General features: G+C 40.9%; 1 protein-coding gene across 5 annotated transcripts; it reads left to right on the forward strand.

The window, feature by feature from the left end:
* The first annotated feature begins 960 nt into the window (after window positions 1-960).
* Window positions 961-24,929, forward strand: Fam47e (family with sequence similarity 47 member E). Of its 5 annotated transcripts, none has more exons than XM_040292290.2 (9): window positions 961-1,114; window positions 5,981-6,326; window positions 8,415-8,554; window positions 11,900-12,047; window positions 14,859-15,059; window positions 19,581-19,736; window positions 21,807-21,884; window positions 22,438-22,602; window positions 24,485-24,929. In XM_040292290.2, exons 2-8 carry the CDS (start codon window positions 6,120-6,122, stop codon window positions 22,594-22,596), a joined length of 1,089 nt encoding a protein of 362 aa, XP_040148224.1. In that variant the 5' UTR covers window positions 961-1,114; window positions 5,981-6,119; the 3' UTR covers window positions 22,597-22,602; window positions 24,485-24,929. The 5 variants fall into 5 exon arrangements, with proteins under 5 accessions (XP_040148224.1, XP_021590217.1, XP_021590218.1 ...); XM_021734542.3 differs by lacking the exon at window positions 961-1,114 and adding an exon at window positions 1,126-1,346; XM_021734543.3 differs by lacking the exons at window positions 961-1,114; window positions 22,438-22,602 and adding an exon at window positions 1,126-1,346.
* The last annotated feature ends 1,298 nt before the right edge of the window (window positions 24,930-26,227 follow it).

Here is a 26,227-nt window from a genome sequence, read left to right on the forward strand (position 1 = left end):
GCTATAAACATGATATGCATGTATCACTATAGTATGGCGACTTCAATTCTTCAGGATAAATGCTAAATGAGGAATGGGTCCTCAAAAAATTAGGAATGCATCCACTAACTCTTACAACAATTCTGTGAGGTAGACAGGAACAATATTACTTGACCCCACTTCACACCTGGAATACTACTACAACACAGTAATTCTCGATTTCTGGTACTAAATTCTTCACATTCGTTATCTTATTGATTTATCCTAATAACTCTGTAGGTAGATACTATTATTTTCCTCTTTTCAGACTAGGTAATAAGGAAGTTTAAGTAACAATGCCCAAGAGGACATTTATTGTTACAGGCAATGGAACCCCAGTGCTCTCTGCTGCAGAAAACGTAGCTGAACAAAAACAGCCAGTGGAAATGCAGAACTAGTTCAGGCCAGAAGACCTTTAACACTGACAGATTCCCAAAGTTGAAACTATCTTAATCCCAGGGTTTGAAGACGAGAAGATTCTGGCTAACTGGCTTTAAAAAAAAAAAAAATCCACCCTAACAAACAATTTAACTACTGCAGTAATTTGGGAACAGAATACTCTCCTAGTATTTCCTTTGGAAGCAATGCTTACATTGAAATCAGGAACACTCAGAAGGAGGAGGCGGAATTTCGCCAAACCAAAACACAGCCTCCTGCAATCCTTATCCAGCTGGGTGGTGAACATCCCTGCTGGAAGCGGGTTGAGGCAAACAGGTTAAATCACACGAATTAAATGGCACAAGAGCTGAAAGGGACCATGGAAATAATGGATGGATACCAGTGTGCAGCCCTTTCTGAAGGACAGGATGTTCCCGGGCCTCCAGGAAAACATCTTGGTGCTAGAAGACATTCCCTCTTTCCTCTTTCACTTGCTTTCTCTTCCTCTCCCGCTGCCTTCGTCCTTCCTTTCCTTGGGTAAACACTTTTTAAAAACGTGGTGACCATAAAGGCCAGGTCCAGCTGGTGCTAAATTTCTGTGGGAAGGAGACGAACCCGATTTCCCCGCGGATTAAAACATGATTAAATCAAGGTCGCGCTCTTTCTCCCTCCCCCAGGCCAGGTCCCCGCCCCAGGGGTGAAGGACGTGCTAGCCCGGGTAAGGCAGTACCGCGGGGCTGGGGAGGTGCCTGGGTTGCTCCGGGGCAAATTGGGCAGGTCCGGGCAGCGCTGGGCTGCGCGGTCTCCCAGACAACGGACAGCGGGCGGGGAACACACCACCCAGGGCCGGGCAGAGATCGCGCAGCCTCTGGCACCATGACCGACTGCAGGCGGCTCTTGCGGTCGGGGACGCTGGCCCCGGTGCCCGAGCGCCGGTACTGCGGGCCCGGGTAAGCGGCGCGCGGAGGCCGCGCGAGGGCGCCTGGATCCTATGCTCACGGGGTTGGGGCAGGGGCGGGGGTGGGTGGCCGATGGGCAGAGGGCTGGGCGGAGGCCCCACTTGCCTTTCTTCCTCTGTGGCTCCTGCACTTGTACCTGTACAGTCACGCAAAATATCCAGCGCTCCATGCGCCTAGCAAATGACCCCTCCTTCCCTCATCCTCACAACTACGGAGGGGCTACCCCAGCCAGATAGGAGACTGATGGCCACGGAGTCAATCGTGGAGGCTGCCCTAGCTAGGCCTTTGAGCTGCGATCCTCTAACCCACCTTTTCTTTCCCTCGTTGGCCGACTGTTCCACAGATGCTTTGGTTCCCCTGGATATTTGAATCCAGTGTAAAGCATTAGCGGTACCTGGAGCCTTTGGCAATCCAACTGATAGCTCTAGCCAAGCCGAGCCCCTGGTGGGGTAATGAATCAGGTGTGGGGAGGCCTCCCACCTTTTTGAAGGGTTCTTGTCACAGCCACTGTGGGCAGGAACATGAGACTTTTCCTTTTGTTAATTCATAAGAATTGCTTTTGGCTCACGGTGGAGGCTGTTCCTAGTGGCGGTTAAGATGCCAAAGTCTAGAATCAGAAAGGCCAGGTCTCCTCATGCTTGCCTGGTGACCTTAAGTAACTTAGCGGCTCCTTCTGGGCTCACTTTTCTTAACTGTGAAATGGGAACAATAAAAGGAATCAGCTTTATAGAATTGTTGGGGTGATTAAGGGAGGTAGCGCATGGAAACCTGTCACTGGCATATAGTATGCACTGTATATATGTTAGCAATTATGAACTCTTTGAGATTTTGGGTCCCTCCCCCATTTACACCTTTTTTTTGGTTTGTTTTGAAATAACTGTAGACTCACAAGAGATTGCAAAAAAAGTTCAGAGTTCCCACACATCCTTCCCCCTAGCTGCTTCCAAGGGTACTATCTTACATAACTATAGTCCATTACCAAACCAGGAAATTGACATTGATATAACTTAGTAATTAGACTACAGACCTTCTCTGGATCACGGCAGTTTTTACTTACACTCCTGTGTGTGTATATAGCTCTGTGCATTGTCATGTGTATACTGCAAGATGCAAAGTGTTTCATGACCACTAAGGAACCACTTTGTACTATCCCCTTCTCATCACTCCTTTCCCCATCCCCCAAACCTTGACAACCACAAATCTGTTCTCCATTTCTATAATTTTATTCTTTTAAGAATGTTAGTTAAGTAGAATAATACAGTGTATAACCTTTTGATTTTGGCTCTTTTTCACTGGTCATAGATTCTTGAGATCCATCCAGGTTGTGTGTATCAACCATCTGTTCATTTTTGGTACTGTGTAGTGTTCTGTGTTATGGGTGTTCCCCACTTTATCTAGACACCTGTTGAGCAAATGCAGGTTTTTTCCAGTTTCTTTTTCTACTACCTATAAAGCTGCTATGAACACTGTGTTAAGGTTTTTGAAAGAACTTAAGTTTTCATTTCTTAGAGTTAGGCATGTATCTCAGTGATAGAGTACTTACCTAACATGTGTGAGTGAGGCCCTGGGTTCAATCCCCAGTGCTGAAAAAAAACAAAAAAACTTTTTTTTTCTTTTTTTTCATTTCTTTATGGTAAATTTCCAAAGTTCATTGCAATTATTATGGAGGGAACTAGCCATATGTCTTATACTAGTGTCTGTGAAAATAGTATTGGTTGGGGGAAAAAAATGTTGGGGGACCTGGGGATGTGGCTCAAGCGGTAGCGTGCTTGCCTGACATGCGCGGGTGCTGGGTTTGATCCTCAGCGCCATTTAAAAATAAAATACAGATGTTGTGTCCACCGAAAACTAAAAAATAAATATTAAAACAACCCTCTCTCTCTCTCTCTCTCCCTCAAAAAAAAAAAATGTTGGGTTTTTTTTTGGGGTTTATTTTTTTGGTGGCACTAGGAATTGAACCCAGGGGTACTTGACCACTGAGCTACATTCCCAGTCCTTTTTGGTTTTTATTTTGAAATAAAGTCTCACTAACTTACTTAGGACCTTGCTAGGTTGCTGAAGCTGGCTTCCAACTTAAAATCCTCTTGCCTCAGCCTCCCAAGTTGCTGTGATTATGGGCATGTACTACTATGCATGGCAAAAAAAGTGTTTTCAATTTTATGGGTCAAGCAAGATTTTCCTGGGCTTAAAAAAATACAGAGAGGAGACCGATGTCTATAATGCCAGGGACTCTGGAGGCTGAGGCAGGAGGATAACAAATTCAAGGCTAGCCTCAGCAACTTAGTGAGATTCCCATCTCAAAATTATAAATAAATAAATAACTAAGTCTGGGAATGTAGCTTAGTGTGAAGCACCCCTGGGTAAAATCCCCAGCACCCTTGTTCCCTACAAAATGCAGATAAGTGAGCTCTTTAGCTACATGAGGCTATGTGAAGTAGATGAAAGCACTCCCTCTAGCCTCACTCACCTCTCAGAACTGTTTTCTCATTGAAAGTGAAGAAGGTGGTCAAGATTTCTTTGAGGGTTTCTGCCAGCTCTAATGTTCTAAGAAGCCTGGACTAGGCGCTCACATTTCCCATTTTGAATCGTATAGCTATGCTTAAGCAAAAACATTTGTTGTCAGATTTGATTTTAAGAAGTGCTTGGATAGTTGAGTTAGTCATAAATATGTGGAAAATAAATGTGAAAATATTTAATAATGAGGAGGGTTACTTGCCGACAGGTCATGCTGAATGGGTTGTTAATCTCAAGCTTAGATGCAGTTTCAACACCCTTCTGCTTTTAGCAATCTGAGAGTGATTTATACAAGGCAGAGAGCAACTTTTTACAAGTCACCCTTTTGTGTCCTTTCATTTAAATTTTCACAATAGAGCTGGGTTAAGCCTTTACCACACACACACACACACACACATACACACACACGTACTCACAGCAAATAAGAAGCTTCTAGGTTTCACCAGAAAAGAATAGGGACAAGGCTAGAATCTCTTAAAAATGCTTAGTGGCTATGGTTACAGTAAGAATTAGATTGGGTGTAAAGAGCAATTTTTATTGATAACAGGGAACTTCAGGTAGAAGAGGCTTCAGGAAAAGACACCAGTGCTCCACGAAGATCTGACCAAGGACCTGAGATGTGTTAGGATAACCAGGGCTCAGGTTCCAAGTCCTGGCTTTGGCATTGGCTGGTTGTGTCAGGTTATAGAGGAGCTGGTTTCATGGCTTCCATCTCATCTTCATGACCTAAATACTCACTGCAGACAGGGGCCTGGTGGGTAAGGAAGCTGGCTGAAGCAGGCTGCTTAAGAGGCAGTAGGGAGAGGTGGAGGCTGGGAAGGAGACAGCATGTGATTTACCTGAACTGGGCAACCATTAAGCCATTGGTGGCTCCATAGAAAGGTGGACCCAGTGTTCCCAGATCTTGGAAACTCTCCTGATTTTTCAAGAGGAGTTGGAGTTCTAGCTTGTTTACGTGAACATGTTTATATATTGGGAGCTCTAATGTAGTTGTTAAGCAGACTTTTCTGGTGCCACACTACCTGGCTTAACATTCCAGCCCTACCACTCTTGAGCTGCTTGAGCTTTGACAACGTGCATTGTATCATTTAACTTCTTGTGCCTCAGTCTTCTTATCTGTAAATGAAATAATGAGATTTAAACATACCAATGCATATAAAGAACTTAGTACAGTGCCTGTCATGTAGGAAGTGCTCAATATATGTTAATTATTATGATTCTTATTAAAACACAAAGAAGGCCAAGTGACAGGATTATGTGCCACCATCTTGCAGCCTTTCACCTACTGAGTTTCAGGAGGAACCACAGACCCTAGAGGTTGTATAAAGTGCCAGTGTCACTCGGCTAATTAGAGGCTAATTTGTCACTGGGACCCAGATTCTTTCCACTCTACTACACTGTGTCCCATTTAGTGAAAACAAAGTGTCCCTGAAAGGGTCAGCAATTTGAGTGTCTTTCTTACAGAGTTCAAGTCACAAGAATTCAAGAATGAATACAAGATGTGGTGGCAGTAGTTTGAACAATGGGTTAGACTTATGCTTGGATGGGTCTTTAAAATACAGTGACATGGATGAGTCTCTGAAGTACAGTGCTTTTAAACAAGAAACAGAACAGTGTCTACCATTTAAGTAAATTAAGAATACATGCACATAAAAGGACAATTCAGATATTTCAATGAGGTGTGAAAACAAAGAATGCACTTCAAATCCCTTAGAGTGGTTTTGCGGATGAGGGCAGTGGAGGTGAGATGTGGGGACAAGATGGAGTAAATAGAGCTAGATGTGGTGACGCACTCCTGTAGTCCCAGCAGCTTGAGAGGCTGAGGTGGGAGGATGACTTGATCTCACAAGTTTGAGATCAACCTGGGCATGGTGGTGAGACCCTATCTTAAATTTTGAAATAATAATAATAAGAGAATAAAGGAAGCTGAGGTGAGTCTTTGCCCAAACCAGTGATACTGTGCCATGAACTTGGAGTATGATCGACTCAGCCTTCTTGTGAATACTTCTTCCCAGAATCTCTCCCTCAGAAAGGTTGAGTCCAGCCTCCTTGCGATCTCCTTGTCCCATCCCAGTCCTCTGGTCCATAAGATCTTACCTGGTGTCTTCTAGGTACAAAGAGCATCTTCCCTCCGGGTATTTCACTGTGCACAGAAGGCTGAAGTTTCCCAGCTCCCTGAACAGCCAGCGCTGGGTGTTTGTGGGAGAGGGCCTGGACTTCAGGAAAGGCTGTCGGCCTTGTGGAGGTCTAATGGCTCAGGGCCCCAAGGAGAGCTTTCTGCCCATGATTCATCATGGAGTCCCTCCACTACCCTCCAAGAAGAGGCCGAATGAGCTGCTCTCCAGGCTCTCGTGGGCCCAACGGGCTCGGAAGGCTTTTGTGGAGGATGTGGAAGCCCGCTTGGCTCTGCATCCCCTGGCTCTCCATCCCCACCTGGAAGAAGCCATGCCTGCCCAGGTGATCTGTCCCAGGGCTTGAGGGATGGGTTTCATGGGGACCTTGGAGAAAATTCTCTGGAGATGCCCAGAGACTCTCCTTGAGGGGGGGGACTCATTTATAAGAAGAAAAGAATGCTCCCCAGGGTGACATTCTCATGGGGCTCAGAGAAGCCTTTCTTTCTCTGCCCCCAAGAAACACAAACAGCACCAACACTAATCTTCTCCCTTCACTCCTGTGAAACCATTTGACTTGCAAAGGTACAGCAAACCGGGACATTCTGACTTTCCCCCTCAATCTACTTTGCTTTGTGACTTTTGGGGAGAAGGAGAAATGGAGCAAATTGTTCAATCTTACTTCTGTCCCATTAGCCTGGAGCTAGGAGGTGTCCTAAAGTACTTACGGGCAGATGGACACCACATATATAACCTGAAAGGTCATCGGGAAAATCTACCAGATCGTCAAAGCCAAGGCTGGCAGCAGCTCTGTCATATCCCCAATGTCTTGACTTCTGATGTTCTGCTCCATACTCCTTAGCCTACATCTCTTGTCCTTATATCTAATAATGGTATTAAGTCTGTCTTTCAAATCCAAAGGAGGAAGGGGCAAAGTTAAAGGTACATGCCAGCTGACTCTGTCTCGTAATGATGCACAAAATAGCTTTCCCAGGAAACATCACTTCTGGCTGCTAGGATGTCTAGAAATTGAGTTTCTTAGTTGAGCACTGCAACCTTGAACGAAACCCAGGTTCTGTTAGATTTGAGGAGAAAGGGCAGAATGGGTAGGGCAGGGCACTAGCAGTGCCAGCTCCCCCACACTTACCCTAACAGCCTGTTCATGGTTCACAGAGGTAAATCCAATCATGTCACTCCCCTGCTCAAAACCCCCTCTCATTTGGTAAACCCAAAGTCCTTCCCTGGTCTGAGAGGCCCTGAGAGCTCCTGCTCTGCTCCCTCTCTACTTTCACGGCCTGCTCCTCTGCACTCACTCCATTCCAGCCACTCTGCCCTCCTGGCTGTTCTGTGAAACTTACAAGCATGTCTGGCCCCTGTTCTTGTGCATGGAACACTTGTCCCTAGATGACTGTTTGGCTCTCTCCTTCGGCTCTTTGCTCAAATGTCCCCTTGTTGTTGAGGCCTGCACACAATAGCACTTCCCTTCCACCCTCACCCTTTGTCCCTCCCCAGGTTCTAGGTGTCATTATAGGTTTTGTCACCACTGGCTTCTCACTGTGAGCTCAGGGACTTGACCTTTCATTGTGTATTACCAATACTTGGCCTGTGATAGATGCTCAATAAATATTTTTAATGAGTAAGGGACTAGTGGCAGAGAAGTCCATTAAGAGGACAGCTGGAATTGCTGATCCATTCATTTCCACCTGGGGCTTTTCTTCCCTGCCTCCTGTAGGCCCAAGATTCTGAATCCATGACAGAGAGATTGTTTGCACACACCTCAAATGGCACAGGGACATGGCATGGGATTATGGCTCTTATTTCCATGTCTGACCTCCCCAACTAAATATTTTGGCTTTTTTTTTTTTTGAAGAACCTCTTTTTATGGTGCTAAGATGGCCACCAGCAGCGCTACCCACCACAATCCCAGCAAAATCCTATGCATCCCACTTAATTGATAAGCCCATTCCTAAACCAGTCCCTGAAGTTCTGATTGACCTGACCTGCCTGTAGAGTCAGGATGTGGTTAGGCTGATTCAGATCATATGGGTTGAGATGGAGGGAGAGGTGATTCTCCAAAGAACAAGCCAGATATTGTTATTCATGGGAGGAAGGATATAGGTTGAGCAGGCAAAAATTTCAGAAATTCTATGGAGATACTTTAACCCATGGGACCTTCGGGGATGAGGTAGACCCAGCAGCATATTCCATCTAGAGGAGGTGGGACTGCTGTAGTACAAAGCCTGTATACCTCCTGTCGAGGTGATGAGAGATTTGTCCACAGCACCCCACAAAGTACTTGGCACAGAACTTGATGGATGGCATTGGTCGGCTAAAAAGGGCAAACAAAGGGGCCAGTAGGTCTGCTTTGCTTTAGAATAGGGGGTCCCCATGCCAACACCTTTTCCTTTCTTGCTAAGGCTTTTTTTGTTTGTAGCTCTTATTACAGGTGCTGGAAGTGCTTGATCCTGAGAGGAAGCTGGAGGATACTTGGGCTTATTGTCAGGACACCAAGAAAGGAACAAAGGAGCCCACAAAGCTTTCTAAAAACCATTCTACCCAAGTGTGCCTGGGACTGTGAGTGTTGTTATTCACCCCTAGCTCGTGGTTGTCACCTGACAAAACATTGTAGAAATTACTTTCTCAAAGATTTTCATTTTTGGAATAATCTTGAAGAAGCAAAATAACTAAGCTCTTGAGGAGAAAGGAAAAGTGTTCAGGGTCCTGCTCTGAACAGTGCTGATTTCTTAAATGAATATGTTTTATTTAGCAATGGTGCAAACATGGGTGTCCACATGATGCTTGTTCAATAAGAGAACAGCAAAAAGCCTGACTAATTGGCATATAATGGTTCTTGAATTATCTATGGCAGGAGCCCTTTTACTCAACATTACTGAGGCCAGTAGATAGTTGGATAATCACCAAAATAATTAATAATACAAGGAAGTGTAAAGGATGATACATAAGTACTTGAATTATTTTATTTTCTCCTAAAGCATAAGTTTACATTCACTTGCTGATCTTAATATAAAGCCTTTTGGCAAAGTATACTGCTTAGTTTCCACTCATTTTTCTTGCATGAACTGTACATTGAAATTTTCCAAAGACTTACACTTAGTAGAAACATCTCTATTTTGTATCACATTCTTGTTTCCCCAATTCACCTAATATTTAATTAAATAATGTAAATACCATGATAAGTATAGTTGACATAAATGAATTTGGGATACATATTTGACTTTTAAAACTCAATGAGCTCACTGGGGTGTGTTGTAGATGGGGGAGAACTATCTAGCAGCCTAGCCACAGAACCCATAATGTTTACAGCTTTGGAGACCCTGGTTACTGTGCTCAGTAGTGGCCTGAAGAGCTCTGTCAGTCACACAAGTTACCTACATGAAGGTGGATTAAGAGAGAATCCAGTGTATTGAATCATAATGTTTGTTGACCTAAGGTGATAGGTGTTCTACTGTAGTGATATTTTTGACCCGTCAGTCTACTCCTTAATGAATTTGGGGAGAGCAAATGGGCATGCTCACCTCAGTTTTTCCCCTCTTCCACTGGGGAGCAAAAAAGCCCATGTGAAGGACAGGTTCTTGCTCCTCCACCCTAGAGGGGAAGTTGACTCTCATCCAGCCCTGCTGGGAACTGTGTGGGAGAGTCCACCAGTATCTGAATTTCAGTTAGCAAGCCCTCTTGGCTCTAAAGCCATCATCCAACATGGCTGCTATTAGTAATAAAGGTGATATTTTGACTTTTGTCTTTGGTCTTTGCATTATTTTTCAAATTGCTCAGAACCTGAGTATAGAAGGGAGAGGAATATTATATGTAAAGATCTATGATAAAATAAGAAATATACATATAGGATCTGCCTTTCACTTTGGGCAGTTTCCTTGTTGAATCCTACAAAAATCTCTTGGTAAGAAATTACAAATGAATGGATTATCTACTTGAAAGAGGAGAAGGTAAAATATAGAGGAAATGAATAATATTACAATGTTAATAAATTATTGTGTCACAATATAAGTGCATAACTACATAATGGTGAATTTTTTCTGTAAGCATATGAACCATTTCCTTTAGATAATATAAAAATTGAACATAAACTTTTTGGCTGAAAACAAAATGTATTATGTCACAGCTCTGGAGGCCAGACATCTGATATAAGAATCACTGTGCTGAAATAAAAAATGAGCAGGGTCATGATCCATCCAGGGCTCCAGGGGATCCCTTACCTCCTCCAGCTTCTGGTGGCTGCTGGCATTCCTTGGCTTGGGCCACAACATTCCAGTGTTCAAGACCATCAGCTTCAAGTCTGTCTGCCGTCTCCACTGTGTGTCAAGTTTTCCTCTGCCCCTCTTACAAGGACACTTGTAGTGGCATTTAAAGCCCACCTAGATAATCCAGGATAATCTTCCCATCTCAAATGCTTTAACTGAATCATACCTGCAAAGACTCTTTCCAAATAAAGTTACAGGAGTTCCAAGGATTAGCACCTTCTCTCTTTGGAGGCCATTATCAGCCTGCCACAGCATGAGTTGATATCTCCCATCTTGAAGACAACTGCCCTTGACCAGAACCAGACAAACACACTTCCCTTTTTTTTCTGGTTTTTGAAATCACAGCAATCAGGCTTTTATCTCTAGAACTCACTCCTCTGGACTTGCTTAGTTAAGGTCATGATTGAACTAGACCTGTCTTCAGTGATCAACATCCTTGATGTATCAACAGCCATTGACACAGTTGATGACATCATCTTTCTCATAAGACTTTCTTCATTTGGTTTCTGGAATACTCTTTTCTTGGTGTTTCTTCTACCTCATAGTCCTCTCTTTGGTCTTCTTTTCCTTTTCCCTCTTCATTTCCTTTAAAGCTGGAAGTGCTTCGGTCTCTGACATCTTCTGTTCTGTATACTTACACCCAAGTGACCTTATCCAGTCCCTCTATTTATAGATAATTCAGTATTTTCCCTCGGGTGTACAATTGGCAGCTCAAACTGGACAAGTCTGAAACTGAACTCTGGATTTCTCCCTGAAATCTGTTCCTCCTCCTGTCTTCTTCAGCTCAATACATAAATATTTATTGAGGGTTCCATTTAATGGGGTTTCATTCTTCCCATTGTTTCTAGAACAACAGATGCAACCTGCCAACAAATCATAATGACTTTTTTTTTGAGATCCAAAGTCTCACCTCTCTACTACTTCTAGTTCATTCCAAGATACCATCATCTCTTGCCTGGATTATTGCAACAGTTTATCAGTTGGTCTTATGCCCTCCACCCTTGCTCCCCTTTCAAATCTGTTTGTCAGTGATAGCTAAAATGATCCTTTAAGTTGGTAGTGCCATTCCTTCGCTTAGAATTCTCCAGTTGTATACTTACTCAGGGCAAAACTCCAATACAGTGGCCTTTAAGGTCCCACATGATCAGGCATCTGTTAACTCCCAGGCCTCTTCCTCTTTTACTCTAATCCTTAACCACTCCTCTCCAGTTATCCTGGTCTCTGCTGTTCCTGAACATTCTCATCACACCCCCACCTCAGGGTCCATGCACAGGCCTGTCTTTTCCATATTTCATGCTTTCACCTTTCTTATTTTGGGTCTCTGCTCAGCTATCACTGTAGTAGAGAGAATTTCAGTGCTGAAATGCCATCTGCCACCCCTCTCCATCCCTTTTGCCCCATTTTATTTTTCTTTATATCACTTTAATCACTTATAAAGACATATGTTTATGTATTTTCTATTTTTGCCTCTTACTCAATCATAAGCTTTTTGAGGACAGGGACCTGACTTTTATTTATAGCTAATTTTTGACGTCTAATGATTGCCTGATACATATTTGGCGATTAATAAGTATTTCTTAAATATAGCAAAGGATAATTAATGCCTCATATAGTAACTATTTGGTGATCTTATTATCTCTAGTCCCAAGAAGACTCCTATGTCACATTCAGGCCAGTGGCTTTATGAAGAAAAGCCAAGTAAAAGGGACGTGCTCCATGAAGATGGTCCTCTTCTGCATGAAAATGTACGCAGAGAAGTTAGTGACTTCTGCAAGTGGGCTACCACTCTTGTAAGTTAGCAGGAATACTTAAACCTACTTGAAAAAGTCAATCTCAAAGTTGCTTTCATTCAAAAACACTGTTTGAATAAAATGTAAATCAAATCATCCAAGTCATAAAGGAATAAGTCTTTTCGGTCATTTGTAATAGAAATACTTCTGGTAGGTGAAATTTCTGGAGTTTGCAAGCTTGCAGCTAATTTTAAACATTTATGTTTATATCTCACGTCATTGATATGAAATTTTTTTAAATTTTCCATTTCAATGTCAGGAACTTCTTTTCTCTCCTTTATTCCTTCTCCAATCCATGCCTCTGAGTTATATTTATTTCTAAGTACTTGGACGGCTGTGCTTGACTGTAAACTTTACAAAACGTTTTCAGACAGGAAGAGACTTTTGACTCAGTTATCAAGGACTTTCCTTGCCCTCCTTCAAGAATCTATTGGGGAGGAGGACAGGAGGGAAAAGGGGCAGTTATGAACTGAAATCAATTTCCATGCATGTCTGAGATTGTCGGAATAAACCCAACTATATGTAACTATGTAGATCTAACTTTAAAAAAAGAATCTAGTAAGTTACTTATTTCTTTCTCTGAGTCTCTGTAGATGTTTACTTTCCTGATGCTTTCCATGGATTTAAGGACTTCCAGTATTTATTACCAACCCTGCCCGCCATGTTTTGAGTGTATTAGTTGGTTTTAGTTGATGTATTTATTTATCACTGTTTCCTTGGATAGTGACTACCCTCCAGACCCCAGTATAATTCTGACTGGTTTAAAAGAGAAAAGGGAATTTAACCAAAGGCATTAGGAGGTTGGGCCACAGCTGGATGCAGGTGCTGAAATGTTTTTAAAGGCTGTCCCTATCTTTCCTGCACCCCTCTGTCTCACTTCATTTGCAAGCAGTCTTTCCCCAAGAGATGCCAAAAATAGTCATTAAAATTTCCAAGCTTATGTTCTACCAGTGAACAACCTAAGTGGGAAGAAAGTAACTTCTTTTTAAAAAATATTTATTTTATTTCTTAGTTTTAGGTGGACACAATATCTTTATTTTACATTTATGTGGTTCTGAGGATCAAACCCAGTGCCTCATGCATGCTAGGTGAGCACTTCACCACTGAGCCACAACCCCAGCCCATAACCTCTTTTCAATAGGAAAAAGTTCAGGGCTGAAAGAAACTTGAGTCATATGCCTGTGCCTGAATTAACCACTCTGATTAAGAAAATGGAGAATACTTATTGGCTAGGTGGGGTCACATGTCTAACCCTGAGGCCAAGAAGTGAGGGTGTCCATCTCAGCTACAGCAGATGGAAAGGGAGGGACTAAACTGGTCAGCATCATTCCAAGTGAATTTGGGGACTAAATAAAGGCAGAGACACAGAAAGTACCTTTTATTGGGGTTCAGTGACCACTCCTCAGCCGCAGCTCCCACAAGGGGGGCAAGGCAGGCAAAAAAGAGAGCGAGGAGCACAAGCTGAACCCTTTTATTGGGGAGAAGCCATTCAAATGAGGCAAGGGGTCAGGTTTTTGGGGGTTGAGTGTAGCTTCCTGAGGTCTTGCTGTCAGTAGGTTGACTGACATCTAGGAAGGCCACACCCATCTCATGTGCTGGGTGAGGATCATAGCAGGACCCTGCCCACAAACAGAGGGGAAACATTGGTTCAGTCCACCCTGTACTCAATGCTCAGAGTTCAAGCACACACAGCCCATGGCTGGCTTGCCACATCTCCACACTCTTATCGCTCAAAGCTAGGGGGCGCTGGATTCCCATGTGGTAGCTCCCAACAGGGGAAAGCTCCCCAGCAGGTGATTGGAATAGAGGTGCTAGAGAAGGTAAATGATGTCCACTATACCTGGTGCCTGCACTACTGCTTCTTCATAATCTGGCTAATTTCCAGCCCTTCTGCCTCTCCTGTCCTTCCACTGGAGATAACTCCTTTAGGCAGGAAATTTGAAGAACCTTAGATTGGTAGACAGTTGATCAGGTAAACAGCCTTCTTTGTATTCCTTTATGACCAAGATCCCATCTTCACCTAAATTCTACAACTTAGGTCCTTATGAAATCACCCTGTGGTATTTTCTTCACAACTAACTCTTCTGTGCTATTTGTTTTTCGTCTCATTGATTCTGCTCCATTCTCATTTCATCCTCATTCTGATTCCACTCATCTTTTATGCCCCGACTGTTTCTGGTCTTCTCTTATGCACTCCGCTCCACCTTCAGCTCCAGTCGTTAATATCCTCAATCTGTTTCCCAATTTTCTCCTCCAGAGTGGGATTCTGTTAGTCTAATTTATCTTTTAGCATTAACTGTATCATAGGTTAAGAGAGTACAGATTAGCTCTTCTTAATGTGCCCACCTCTCCTCCCTCCACCTACAGCTGGGGGAAGGAAATGGAGAGGTTGTTCTGAGTATGGCTGAAACATGGCTGACTAGAACTGCCTCTTTCCCCTGGGGCCATGAGGAAGACAGATTTCCTTATAAGAGTATGTGGACAAAACAAGCACTTCGATATCTAGACGCATCTGGAAAATCCCTCTAGAGAAGTCACTGCTGTGAAGTGTTGGAGAGCTTTGTTTTTGATCAAACAGACATTATCTCCCCCAGAGACTCACGCTTCCTGCAGGTCCTAAGTATCTCTTAATGTACTGACAAAGCCCTCCAGTCCCAAATACTTCTTGTCTGCAGTGAGTGATGACTGAGCATTTTTCCCCCCCTCCCTTGGAACTTCCCCAACAGTGGCCAGAAACCTCCCTTAGATGAAAGGAGAAAGCAAGGAGTATTTCATCGCTTCCCTCCATTCATGCTTGTGGTATTTTTCTAGGGAAGTTCAAACATTGATGAAGAGTTCATCTTGAAACAGTTTGACCTTGGCTATCAGAGCAAACCACCCTGTGATGTGCTCCGTGTCATGAGGCTAAACCAGGTTCCTTTGGAGTTGAAGAAGAGTGTGGGGCTAAATAAGCTACAGGAGGCAGATTTCTTCCAGAAACGAGATCATGAGAGGACACAACGGAAACCACAGGTGATTGCAGAAAAAGAGTAGCCTGAAAATTTAAGAAAATAAGTTGCATTAAAGTCTTAAAAGTTCCTGAATTCTGGTGTTTCAGGGGTACTGGCTTTTTAAAACAGAATTCTTAAGATATTTTCATGTTTAATAAATATTTGATAAATATTTAATACATATAACAAAGTCAGTTATTCATATAAGCATGTCATTCAGAATTATTGTTCATATATGAATAGTCATTTTCAGAGACAAAATTTTTAATGTGTTTTATACGTTGAAGTTCTAGCAACTAGCAGAAATATGCATGAATGTTTGTTATTCATGAGCATTAGTAAAATTACTTGGTTGACTCAATTTATGATTGTGAACTCTTGTTAATTTTATGCCCAAAGAATTCTTGAATTTTTACCAGCATCTTATAGACCACAAACCATCATTCTGACCACATGCTTTCCTAATCATTAGCAAACCACTCAGGTTCCTCACCCTTCAGTTGCTATGCAGTTGAAAAAATAAGGCAACAGAAAGGAGAAATAGCATGCCATGCTCGGAAGGGAAGTACTCTGAGCTTTTAGAATACTTTTTAAATTTTTTTACGTAATGTGTCAGTACAAATATATATATCTCAAATTGTGCAATCAACAAGAGATTTAAGAGCCTAAATTGGGTGGGTACTGATGTGTTCGATTTTTGTTCCTGTGACAAAACACAGAAGAACCCCTTCAAGGAGAAGAGATTTATTTTGGCTCACAGTTTCAGAGGGTTGAGGTCAAGGTGGGCTGGCTCCATTGCTATGAGCCTGTGGTGAGGCAGAGCCTCATGGTGGATATGGTATGGTGTAGCAGAGTCACTTACCTCAAGCAGCCAGGAAGCGAAAAGATAGAGAAGAAGGGGCTAAGAACAAGAACTATCCTTCTAGGCCCTATCCCCAGTGGCTTACTTTCTCCAGCCATCCCCCACCATCTACAAGTTTCTACCACCTCCCATTCATCCATTCAGCTATCAATGGATTAATCTGCAGCGATCAATCTGCTGATTGAGTCAGAGTTCCACCTGTGAACATTGCTGCATTGAAGATCAACACAGGAGCCTTTCAGGAACATTCCAGCTCTAAACTATAAGGGGGAATCTTTTCCCTTAAAGTCTTAAAAACATCAGGGCTGGGTTCAGTGGTCGAGCTCTTGCTCAGCACGCTTAAGGCACCGAGTTTGATTCTCAGTACCACATAAAAATAATTAAATAAAAGTATTGTGTCTATCTACAACTAAAAGTATTTTTTTAAAAAGTCTTAAAAAATCAACAGTTAACCAACAGCATAATATATTTTACCTGAAATGAGCTTATCTGCTCTCTTAATCTTTTGAATTTATAATACAGTTTTAATGATTACTTTGATGTTCTTATATGCTAATTTTAACATCTGTATATGTTCTGTGTCAGTTTCCATTACTTGATTTATGTCCTCATTGTGGCTTATGTTTTTCTGCATCTCTACAAGTTTTGTGATCTTTGAGTAGATGCTAGGCATTGTGAATTTTACCTTACTGGGTGTTTGGTATTTTTGTATTTTTGTAAATATTTTAAAATTTTTTATGGGATTTTTTGGAGGAATCCGATCCTTTGGGAGCTTGCTTTTAAGATTTATTGAGGACTGGATATGTAGCTCAGTGGTAGAGCTCTTGCTTAGCATGTGAAAAGCTTTGGGTTCCATCTCCAACACCAGCAATAAACAAATAAATAAATAAATAAAATTTACCAAAGCAGTGTTCAATCTATGGCTACTTGATCCCTACTACTGAGCAAGACCCTCAGGCGTATTCTTCCAACTGTCCTGTGAATCATTAGGTTTTTCGTTAGTTTTTTTTTTGTTGTTGTTGTTGTTTTTTAAAGGCACTGATCCTGCCTGTGCAAATACGGGACACTATGTTAGTTCTGTCTGTCTGTGTCTTCCTCCTTTCTCTTACTCTGTGTGGTAAAATAAGTTTGCCTTGGTCTCCCTGAACTCTCAATTCAAAGAGGACACTGGGTTGCTCCTGGCTAGGCCATTCATCTCTTTGTGTGACCTGCAAACCCTTTAAAGGCAATACACTGGTGGCAATTATGGAGCTTAGTTTGTTTGTTGCTTGTCTCTCAGGGACCACTGTTCTTCTGTTATCTGAGGTTAACTGTCATGCAAACCGTTAGCTTGCTTCTCTTTCTCTCTCTCTCTCTCTCTCTCTCTCTCTCTCTCTCTGTCTCTCTGTCTCTGTCTCTCTCTCTCTCTCTCTCTCTCTCTCTCTCTCTCTCTCTGTGTGGTGTGTGTGTGTGTGTGTGTGTGTGTGTGTGTGTGTGTGTGTGCGTGTGTGTGACTTTGTTTTTAAGATGTTGTAAGTAGGAGGATAAACCCTATCCCTATTCTGGAAGTGGAAATCCTCATCTTTATTTTTTTACTCCATGTAGTATTCTCAGGACTGCTATGATCTGCCCTTTGATGTTCTTTGAAGCTCTGAGCTTCCCACTGCCTTAACCTTCTCCTGGTATTCTCTATGTCTGAAGTTTCCCTTCAGATGCTCTATCTTTCTTTAGATACAAGGTCTATGCTAATTTTTCCATGGATTATTGGCCATGGAGTGTTGTCTCTTGGTTGACATAAATTTATTTCTTACTTCTAATCTCTCATAGAATTCTGTGCCTTTAATTTAACATTATTTTTCTTTGCCAGGTATATCAACTCATCCATTCCTTTATGTGTTACTTAATAAACACTTCTGAGAATCTGTGTGTCCAAAAGTGCTAGGAACAAATGACATAAAACTAGAGGACTGCTTCCTGCAGTTAAGAACTTACAGTCTAGTGGGGTCAAAATGACTGACTATAACAAAATGTCATCTGTGTATAGAACATAGGAAGAAATAATAAATTCCACCAATCATGGGGTGAGGGCAGTTTCAGTAAGGTTTCAGAGAAGAAATGATGTTTTTTCTGTGTCTCAAAAAAATCGCCAGTTAACCAACAATGTAATATATTCTGGAACTTAGGTTCTGCAGTGTAGCAGTGATGTAGACTCCATTCTTCTCCCTCTCCTTCCTCCTTTCCCCCTCTCTTCCCTTTCGGCCTTTCTTTAATTCATTGGTTCCAGGTTGAGGAAGACTTTGCTCCCTCCCCTCTCTTCCAAGGACTATTTGGAAATGTTTGGAGATTTTGGTTTTTGCAACTCAGAGGGTGCTGCTGGCCTCTTGTGTGTATAGGTCAGGAATTCTGCTAAACATCCTTCAAATGTATAGGTCCGCCACACCCTGCCCCGTAAAGAATGATCTAATCCCAAATGTTAATGAAGTTAAGAAACTCGACTTTAATTCAACAAATATTTATTGAGCACCTATTATTTCCTCTCACTGTTGTTCTAGCTGTCAGGAAGACATAGCAGGGAGCAATCTCCAAAGCTTACATTTTAGAGGGTGAGAAGAGACACAATTTTTAAAGAAATATGGCATATCAAATAGTGATAAATGCCATTAAGAAAAATTAGGCAGGGAGAGAAGGCAAGGAGTGTTGTGAGGGGGTTGCCATTTTAAAATTGGATCAGGGAAGATCCACTGGAAAGATGACATGAGTTGGTAAAGGAGTGAGCCGTGGGAGACTCTTAGGGAAGCACATTATAGCAGAGGGAACAATGAGTAGAAGGGCACTGATCCAGCAGTGTGGCAGGTATGCTCCAGAAACCTCAAGGAGGTCAGGATATTGCAATAGTGGGTCAAATCCAGCTCTTGGTGGGACTTCCCTCCTGTCTGCTCTGTCTGATTCTGTCTTAGACATGAATTGCTGGCTCAACTCTAGAATGCCCCACCCATTCCAACACATAGTTTAAATGTGAGTGAGAGGGGAGAGAGACTGCATCTTTGTGGCTTCATGTTTCTTTGCCCCTTCCAAGAATTAAACCCCCTTTTGTGATGGGATAGCACGTGGTGGGTGTTGCACCTGCACCATCTGGCAAGAGGTTCTCTTCACATTCTGCTGAGGGATGGTAGAAAGAAAGGTGTGAGTTTAATACAATATAGTGCAGCACTTGTAAAGCCGGGCAGAGTGCAGGGCCTACAGTGAGTCTAATAACAATATTTATGACTGAGTGTTGTTCAAGATCGTTACCCTTGAGCAAAATATGTTATTTTTACTTGATTCCTAACTGCCTTACATATATTTTCTTTGTAATTGACTACTATTGTTATTTTCACTTCACTCATGAAGAGTTTAACCGGCCCACGACCATGAGTCTACAAATTTTGAGTCCACAAATACTTAGAGAAGACTGGATTTGAACTTAGATCTGTCCAAATTTAAAGACCATGTTCTTAGCTAATACATTATTTTCTCAATTATGAACTTTTCATATTTCTTTTGTAAAATTAAAACCTGCGAAGACCAACTATAAATTCAAAGTAATGATCCTGCTTTCATAAGCATTTATTGCAATGCATTTATTGCATTTCATAAGATTTATTGCAATGACAAAACAAAAACAATAACTTTTGACACTGTGAATTATGTTATTTCCCATAGAATCCTTATAAACCAAAGCCGGTGAAGATGAGGTATGGAGCATGGTATTTGAACACCAATTTATGGAAAAAGCAAAGAGCAGATGAACCTTTGGTTGATCCCAGAGTTTCATCTAAATCTCAGGATGAGAATTTTAAAAAGAAGCTACAGGACCAGGTATGTAGGTATGCTGAGAGTTGATCCTCTGAGCTAAGGATGATCACAGGGTCTCTGGTGGAACACTGAGGCTCTGTAAAGTCCTATAGCTTGCATGTTGAATTCAGCACTGAGAAACGCTGGTAATACTGTGGGAAATGGGTGATAGGCAAGACCTGAACCCTCCTAGCTGGGTGGTAAACACAATATCTCTAAAGATGGGACCACCACTCAGCTCACTCCTTCCATTTTGGAACAATTGATTCCATGAATAATTGTTCAAAGGGCAGTTGACATGGTAGGACCACCTCAGTCCTTAGATATGCTGTCTTGGAGGCTTTTGGGTTACTAAGGGGGACGCTTGCTTCCTATCAGTAATGGATGATTGTCCAAAAATACAAAATTGCAACTGGGAAAATTCTTTTTTGTAATTTAGCAAAGCTACAAGTTCTGTCTGAAAGGAAAGGGACAAGGGTTAAGCACTAATATTGCAAAGCAACAAACACATACAACAAATAAACTCTGTGCCTGCCCACCTCTGTGTACAAGTATCTAATGAAGAAGATAGTCAACATTGTTCTGGATATTTGGAAATGTGGATGCAACACTTGCACAGGATTCTGATGAGAATGTTCGTGAACATATTCTCTTTTCAACAGACCCCAAACTTCTCCAAGATAACAGATGTGAAAATGCTCCGGAAAAGCAAAATGTTGTACATATTTGGTTATCATTCATGAAATTCATCAGTTTTCTCCTTTAGATCAGAAAACTAAGACAGGAACAATGGTCATTTTTATCTTTTTCATAATAGATAATTCTTATTTTTTAAGAGAGAGAGAGAATTTTTAAATATTTAGTTTTTAGTTTTCGGTGGACACAATATCTTTATTTTATTTTTATGTGGTGCTGAGGAGCGAACCCAGTGCCCTGCGCATGCCAGGCGAGCGTGCTACCTCTTGAGCCACATCCCCAGCCTGATAATTCTTATTTTGTGTGATGTGTAACACAAATTTATGAGCACAACATGCTTATGTAAGTTTCAAAATAATGTGAATAATGGTTAGCAGAAATTATCAGGGTATGGTTTTTGGAACTGCCTAAGTCTATGGGAGTTTAATATATAACATAAAATTATTCGAGGCATATTTTTTAAAATAATGAAAAGTTACAATGAATTAAATATTTTAAAACACAAATAGTTACATACTTTTGATTTAAGGTGTCTAGAAATTTTCTTTTTAAAAATTTCTTAAATATTAATTCTTAAAGACTTAAAGAATTCTCTAAAACATATTTCATTTTGATGGCAAAAGCTAGCAAAGGTGTTTGCCAAAATGGTTACAGTCAGCTAATGAAAAAGGAACATCATTTAAATTTTGAGAATATGGTTGATATAACTTTTATAGTAAAAAAATGTTTATCAAGAAGTTTACATAAGGAGGATTCAAAACAATGGAATTGTTCTACAACTATTTTCATAAATCACATTTTTGCAATACCCCAAGGATGGTTTACCCCATACACTCTAAGTTGATGCTATAGCCTTTTCAGGACATAGGTGCTATGGTGTACTGACGGCTGGCAGTCACTACAGTCACACAATGGTCTTGTAGAAACTCAAGAGTTTTGACCATCCTTGATTGACTGGGTTTGGAAGGTAAAATGCTCTTCTAGTATGGCATTGCAGTTGCATAAACTTATACATACAATTTTAAAATTTTGAATAAATAAAAGGATGCTTGCATATTGAAAGGATGTTGAGGTTAGATAAAGTCTTCTTTTTATTGTCATGCCCTTTGGAGTTAATATCTATAAATTGTGGACATAATGTTAGTCTCAAATAGCTTAGGTTCCAGACATCTTTGGTCAGTAATTGACTTAATTGCTAAAATGTGTTGTTTATCCTTAATACAAGGGTGATATAAAGGATGAGGAAGAAAAGTTGCATGTCTTTGAAAGCCTTCATCTTCATCAACTCATGGACGTTATTTATATACATCAGAAATAAGAAGGAGTGGTTTCAAATGAGGCACTTTATAAAGAGCTGCTGACCAGATTCTTTAAATGTCCTTTAAACTCCTCTTTTAGGAAGAGTTACTTGCAGACCTTCATGGGATAGATGCCTTTAAGGATTTCATCCTACGTAGGGGCTACAGGATGCCCAGGGTGAGTACATTGGGCAAAGCCCTGCTAGGGGCTTCATAGCTCACAGTTGTTGGCAGGAAGGCATTACTACCCCAACAGAATCTTAGTGCTTCTACAGGCATCTTCCAAGACTCATGCTCTTGGAGGAAAGGTTATGCTTCTCTATAGACAGGAGGCAGCATTTTGCCCTTTTTATTTTGCCTTGGTTTCTGCTACTGTCAGAGGTGCCTTGTCTCTCTGCCGTCTCACTCCCTTTCCATAGGTTTGGCCTCAGTGGGGCTCAAGTGAAAGAGGTCTGTGTACAGGGCATATGCTTTGCAAATTCTAACTGTTACTAAAACACACTGAGTTTTTTAGGATGTTTCTGAATCTCCTTTATTTCCAGGCCTAAGAATAAAGAGCTGTGGCTTAAGATAGAGTTGAGATCTGCTATTTTGTCACTGTTCTGCAAGGTCTCCCTCGAGTGGAAAAGGACGAGGGCCAAAGATTACCTCCTGGGGCCTGTCAGAATCTGATGCCTCTTTTCCCTTTCTTCTCTTCTGCCTTTTGAGTTCTGTTCCTTTAAATTGTAAAGCTGGCTCAGCCTCTTCCCATGGATAACCCTGATACTACACCCCTTAGAAGACACAGGGGAGGTCAGCAGAGAGGAGAGTTCAGCAGGAGAGTCTGCAGTCTGGAGTTGGGTACCCAGACCACTCCTGTAACCACAGCAGATTTGGGACCAAAGTTGTAGCTAATAGTAAGTCATGCATTTGTCCTCTGTCTTTTATGGTCATCCCTTAGGGTCATTAGGGGGCAGTGCAGCCAAGATGGTCAGACGTTCCTAGACATGGAAACTAGATTTTTTTTTCCCCCCCGCAAGGATGATAGAACCAACAATGGCTTATGCTTACTGACAAATAAGTGTACACATTGACCATGTTCAGAGCCAAATTGGTTTCAGAGTTAAAGGAGACAAGTTTAGAGGTGGAGATGTGGGATTAGAAGACTCCATTATAGAATCGCAGTGGTGTCCTTTAGCTCTGAACATCAACACTAGGCCAGCAAGGTATGCTTAATATATTTATACAAATAGTTTTATACTTATATATAGTGATGATAGCTGTACATAAGGTTCACATAAATCTATCTCTACAGATTTATATGTAGAATACATATTTTTAAATTTTATTTCCTATATTTTATATGTTCATAATTGAAACATACATAATATACAGATATATAATTATGTGATTATATATATATATATATATACACACATATATCCTTATTTATTCTCTTCCTTCCTTCCTTCCTTCCTTCCTTCCTTCCTTCCTTCCTTCCTTCCTTTTGTTCTGGGAATGGAACCCTGGGGTGCTTTACCACTGAGTTATCCTATCCTTTCTCAGACTCCCAAGTCACTGGGATTACAAACATACCCCACTGTGCCCAGCCCTAATTCGTTCTTTTTTTTTTTTTATGGACACAGTAGCTTTATTTTGTTTATTTAGTTTTTTGATGTGGTGCTGGGGATCGAACCCATAGCCTCATGCATGCTAGGAAAGAACTCTACCACTGAGCCACAACCCCAGCTCCCTAATTCGTTCTTAATGCTATAGTGTCTCATATTTCTTTTTTAAATTTTTTTTTTGGTTGTAGTTGGACAAAATACCTTTATTTTATTTATTTTTATGTGGTACTGAGGATCAAACCCAGCGTCTCACACGTGCTAGGCAAGGACTGTACAGCTGAGCCACAACCCCAGCCCCTGTCTCATATTTCTACCTTAACATTTTTAGTGACAAAACACTCTATTTTTTCCATTTTGGTTTGTTTCCTATTGGTTTAATCTGCTCTATAGATAAGCATGTAGATCAATTTTGGAAGCACGAAGGAAGCATGCCTGACATACTGGCTATATTCTTCAGCTGATTTAACTACAGAGGGATGATGCCTCTGGCTACAGCTGAGTCCTTTGAGAAGAGCTGACACTCAAAGTCCTACAGTATTTTGTCCCTTTATTCTTGCATTTCATAGTCTCTTATCAAAAAGATTTTAACTAAAAGAAGGGATCTATTATAGCAAATGAGATGCATATTCATACACACATTTATACATAAAGTATTATATATATAATCATTTTTTGCTTAAATTTATATGTGAACATTCCTTCTCTTTTTTTACCCATAATGTATGTTACACTGTGTAGGCGTATATTCACAAATGCTACTTGAGCATATGTATTTATATACACATTCCAGTATCTGCTCCTAGAATATCTACCTTATGCATTGCCCACAGCTTCATTTCCTCTACTACACAAATGGATCCCAGGCCTTTAACAGCAGAGATGAGTAGCATAAGACTGCTGAGCTGGGCTGGGCCAGGCTTGGGCATAGGACATGTGTGAATTCAATTGCAGTATTTCTGATTCTGTGCGACCACCTTCTAAAGATCATTGTCTCTCATGGTCAAGTTATTAACATGTGATTTTTGTGTAGGTAAGGATATATGTCAGAGAGTGAGATTTTTAATTTGGATGTGATAGTGGTTTGTGGGGAGGACTGTACAGATTTTGTTGGCTAATCTAATGAAGCCTCTCTCTCTCTTTCTCTCTCTCTCTCTCTCTTGCTCTCTTTTAGTTCCTTGAGAAGATTTATATTGGGAAGAAAGATAAATGTGCATATAATAAGACTCCTATAAAACTTACTTGAGCATAGAAGAATCTTGGAAAGATAATTAGGCATATTTTATTGACTACATACTTGGCTATTGCTTTCCCGTTTTAAACATTAAGTAAAATTTATGATAAGTGTCCTAAGTGTCTGACTGTAGATATACAACTGCAACTTGTCAACATCCATAAATGTAAGATCTAATGCTGCAAATATTTCTCATTGTTACCTGCTTCATTTTAGTTGTAGTTGGACATAATACCTTAATGTTTTATATATTTTATCAAATCTGAAATCAATATTCACATGTATTCTTCTCACATTTTTATATCATTGTGAATATTACATAGGTAATATCAACTATTTGTAAAAATAAATGAAACAACAATAAAGGCAGAATTGCTTTATTGAATTTTTCCCAATTGTTATTCCTGGTTTTGAATGAGTATCTCATATTTTTCTTTTACTTTACAATATTATTTTTTTCACTTTGAATTAAGCTAGCTGAAGCATTTTCTTTTTTCTTTATTAGGCAGTTAATCTTGATGATAGTGTGTACCTATAATATAAGGTCATAGATCAGAAAGTTTAATGAAAACTCAAGATATCTATTTTAAATACTTAAAAAACTATTTTTATTAAAATATTACTACAAATGTTAGTAAAATCCAAAAAACATAGAATACTGGAAATATCAATAAGTCCTCAAGAGTCATCAAGGACCACTCTTTACTTACTGAAATGTATCCTTCTAGATCTTTCTTCACGAAACCCACTTAGGTCAATTTAATCAGAATGAATTTATTAAAAGAATATTGGCTGCTGCAGAGAATCTTTACAGTCAGAGGACCAGATTTGGGGTCTACCCTGCCTGGAACAATACCCAAATCTATGCCTCAAATCTGAGCTGGTGAAAACATCTTTGTTGATGTTCTGGACAGGTAATGTCAATCAGCACGGAGGTCGCCATCAGCAATGGATGCTGGATGCCACCACCAGAGTCACCGAGCCACACCTCTATACTTGTACAGCATCAGGGTCACACCCACCTGTCCCAGTGTGTATTCTGCCCACTCCACCTCAGAGTCTCTAGTGAGGTATTTGATGGGTGGAACCCAGGTCCATACCTATGAGAGAGGCAGGCAGAGGAAGACTGCATATGGCATTTTCAGATTCTTCAGTGTGAGGAGACACACCTTTCATTTTTTAATTTTTTTTAATTTAAAATTTTTCTTAATTTTTTTTAATTAAAAAGAGCAGAGGGATTGGGGATGTAGCTCAGTAAGAGAATATATGCTTAATATAAGAGTGAGGCCTTAGGTTCAATCCTTAGCATTGGTTGGGGTAAAAAGTATCACAAAGGACTTTCCTTGATTAACACAATCATCCATTCTACAGAAGAAGGCACAATCATCTTCTCCAAAGTGGTTAGTTCAAAGTTTTATTCATTACTGCATCTGCCCTTAAATATAAAACCTCTGGGTGAGGGCCTTTCATCCTCTGGTTCTGTCATGATCCCATCATGATAATCTGTATGCTCAACTAACTACATTATGAATTTGATCACCAGTAACACACCCTTAGTAGGAAAAGAGAAAGAAGAAGCTTTTTGGAAAATATGGTAGATATAACATGGTAAAAAAGAAAATGCATACAGCAGCAATGATATTCATTTCTACAACTGGTTAAGAGGCAATGGCTGCTATTATA

The sequence above is a fragment of the Ictidomys tridecemlineatus genome, chromosome 9, assembly GCF_052094955.1.
Source record: "Ictidomys tridecemlineatus isolate mIctTri1 chromosome 9, mIctTri1.hap1, whole genome shotgun sequence".
NCBI classification, from domain to species: Eukaryota; Metazoa; Chordata; class Mammalia; order Rodentia; family Sciuridae; genus Ictidomys; species Ictidomys tridecemlineatus.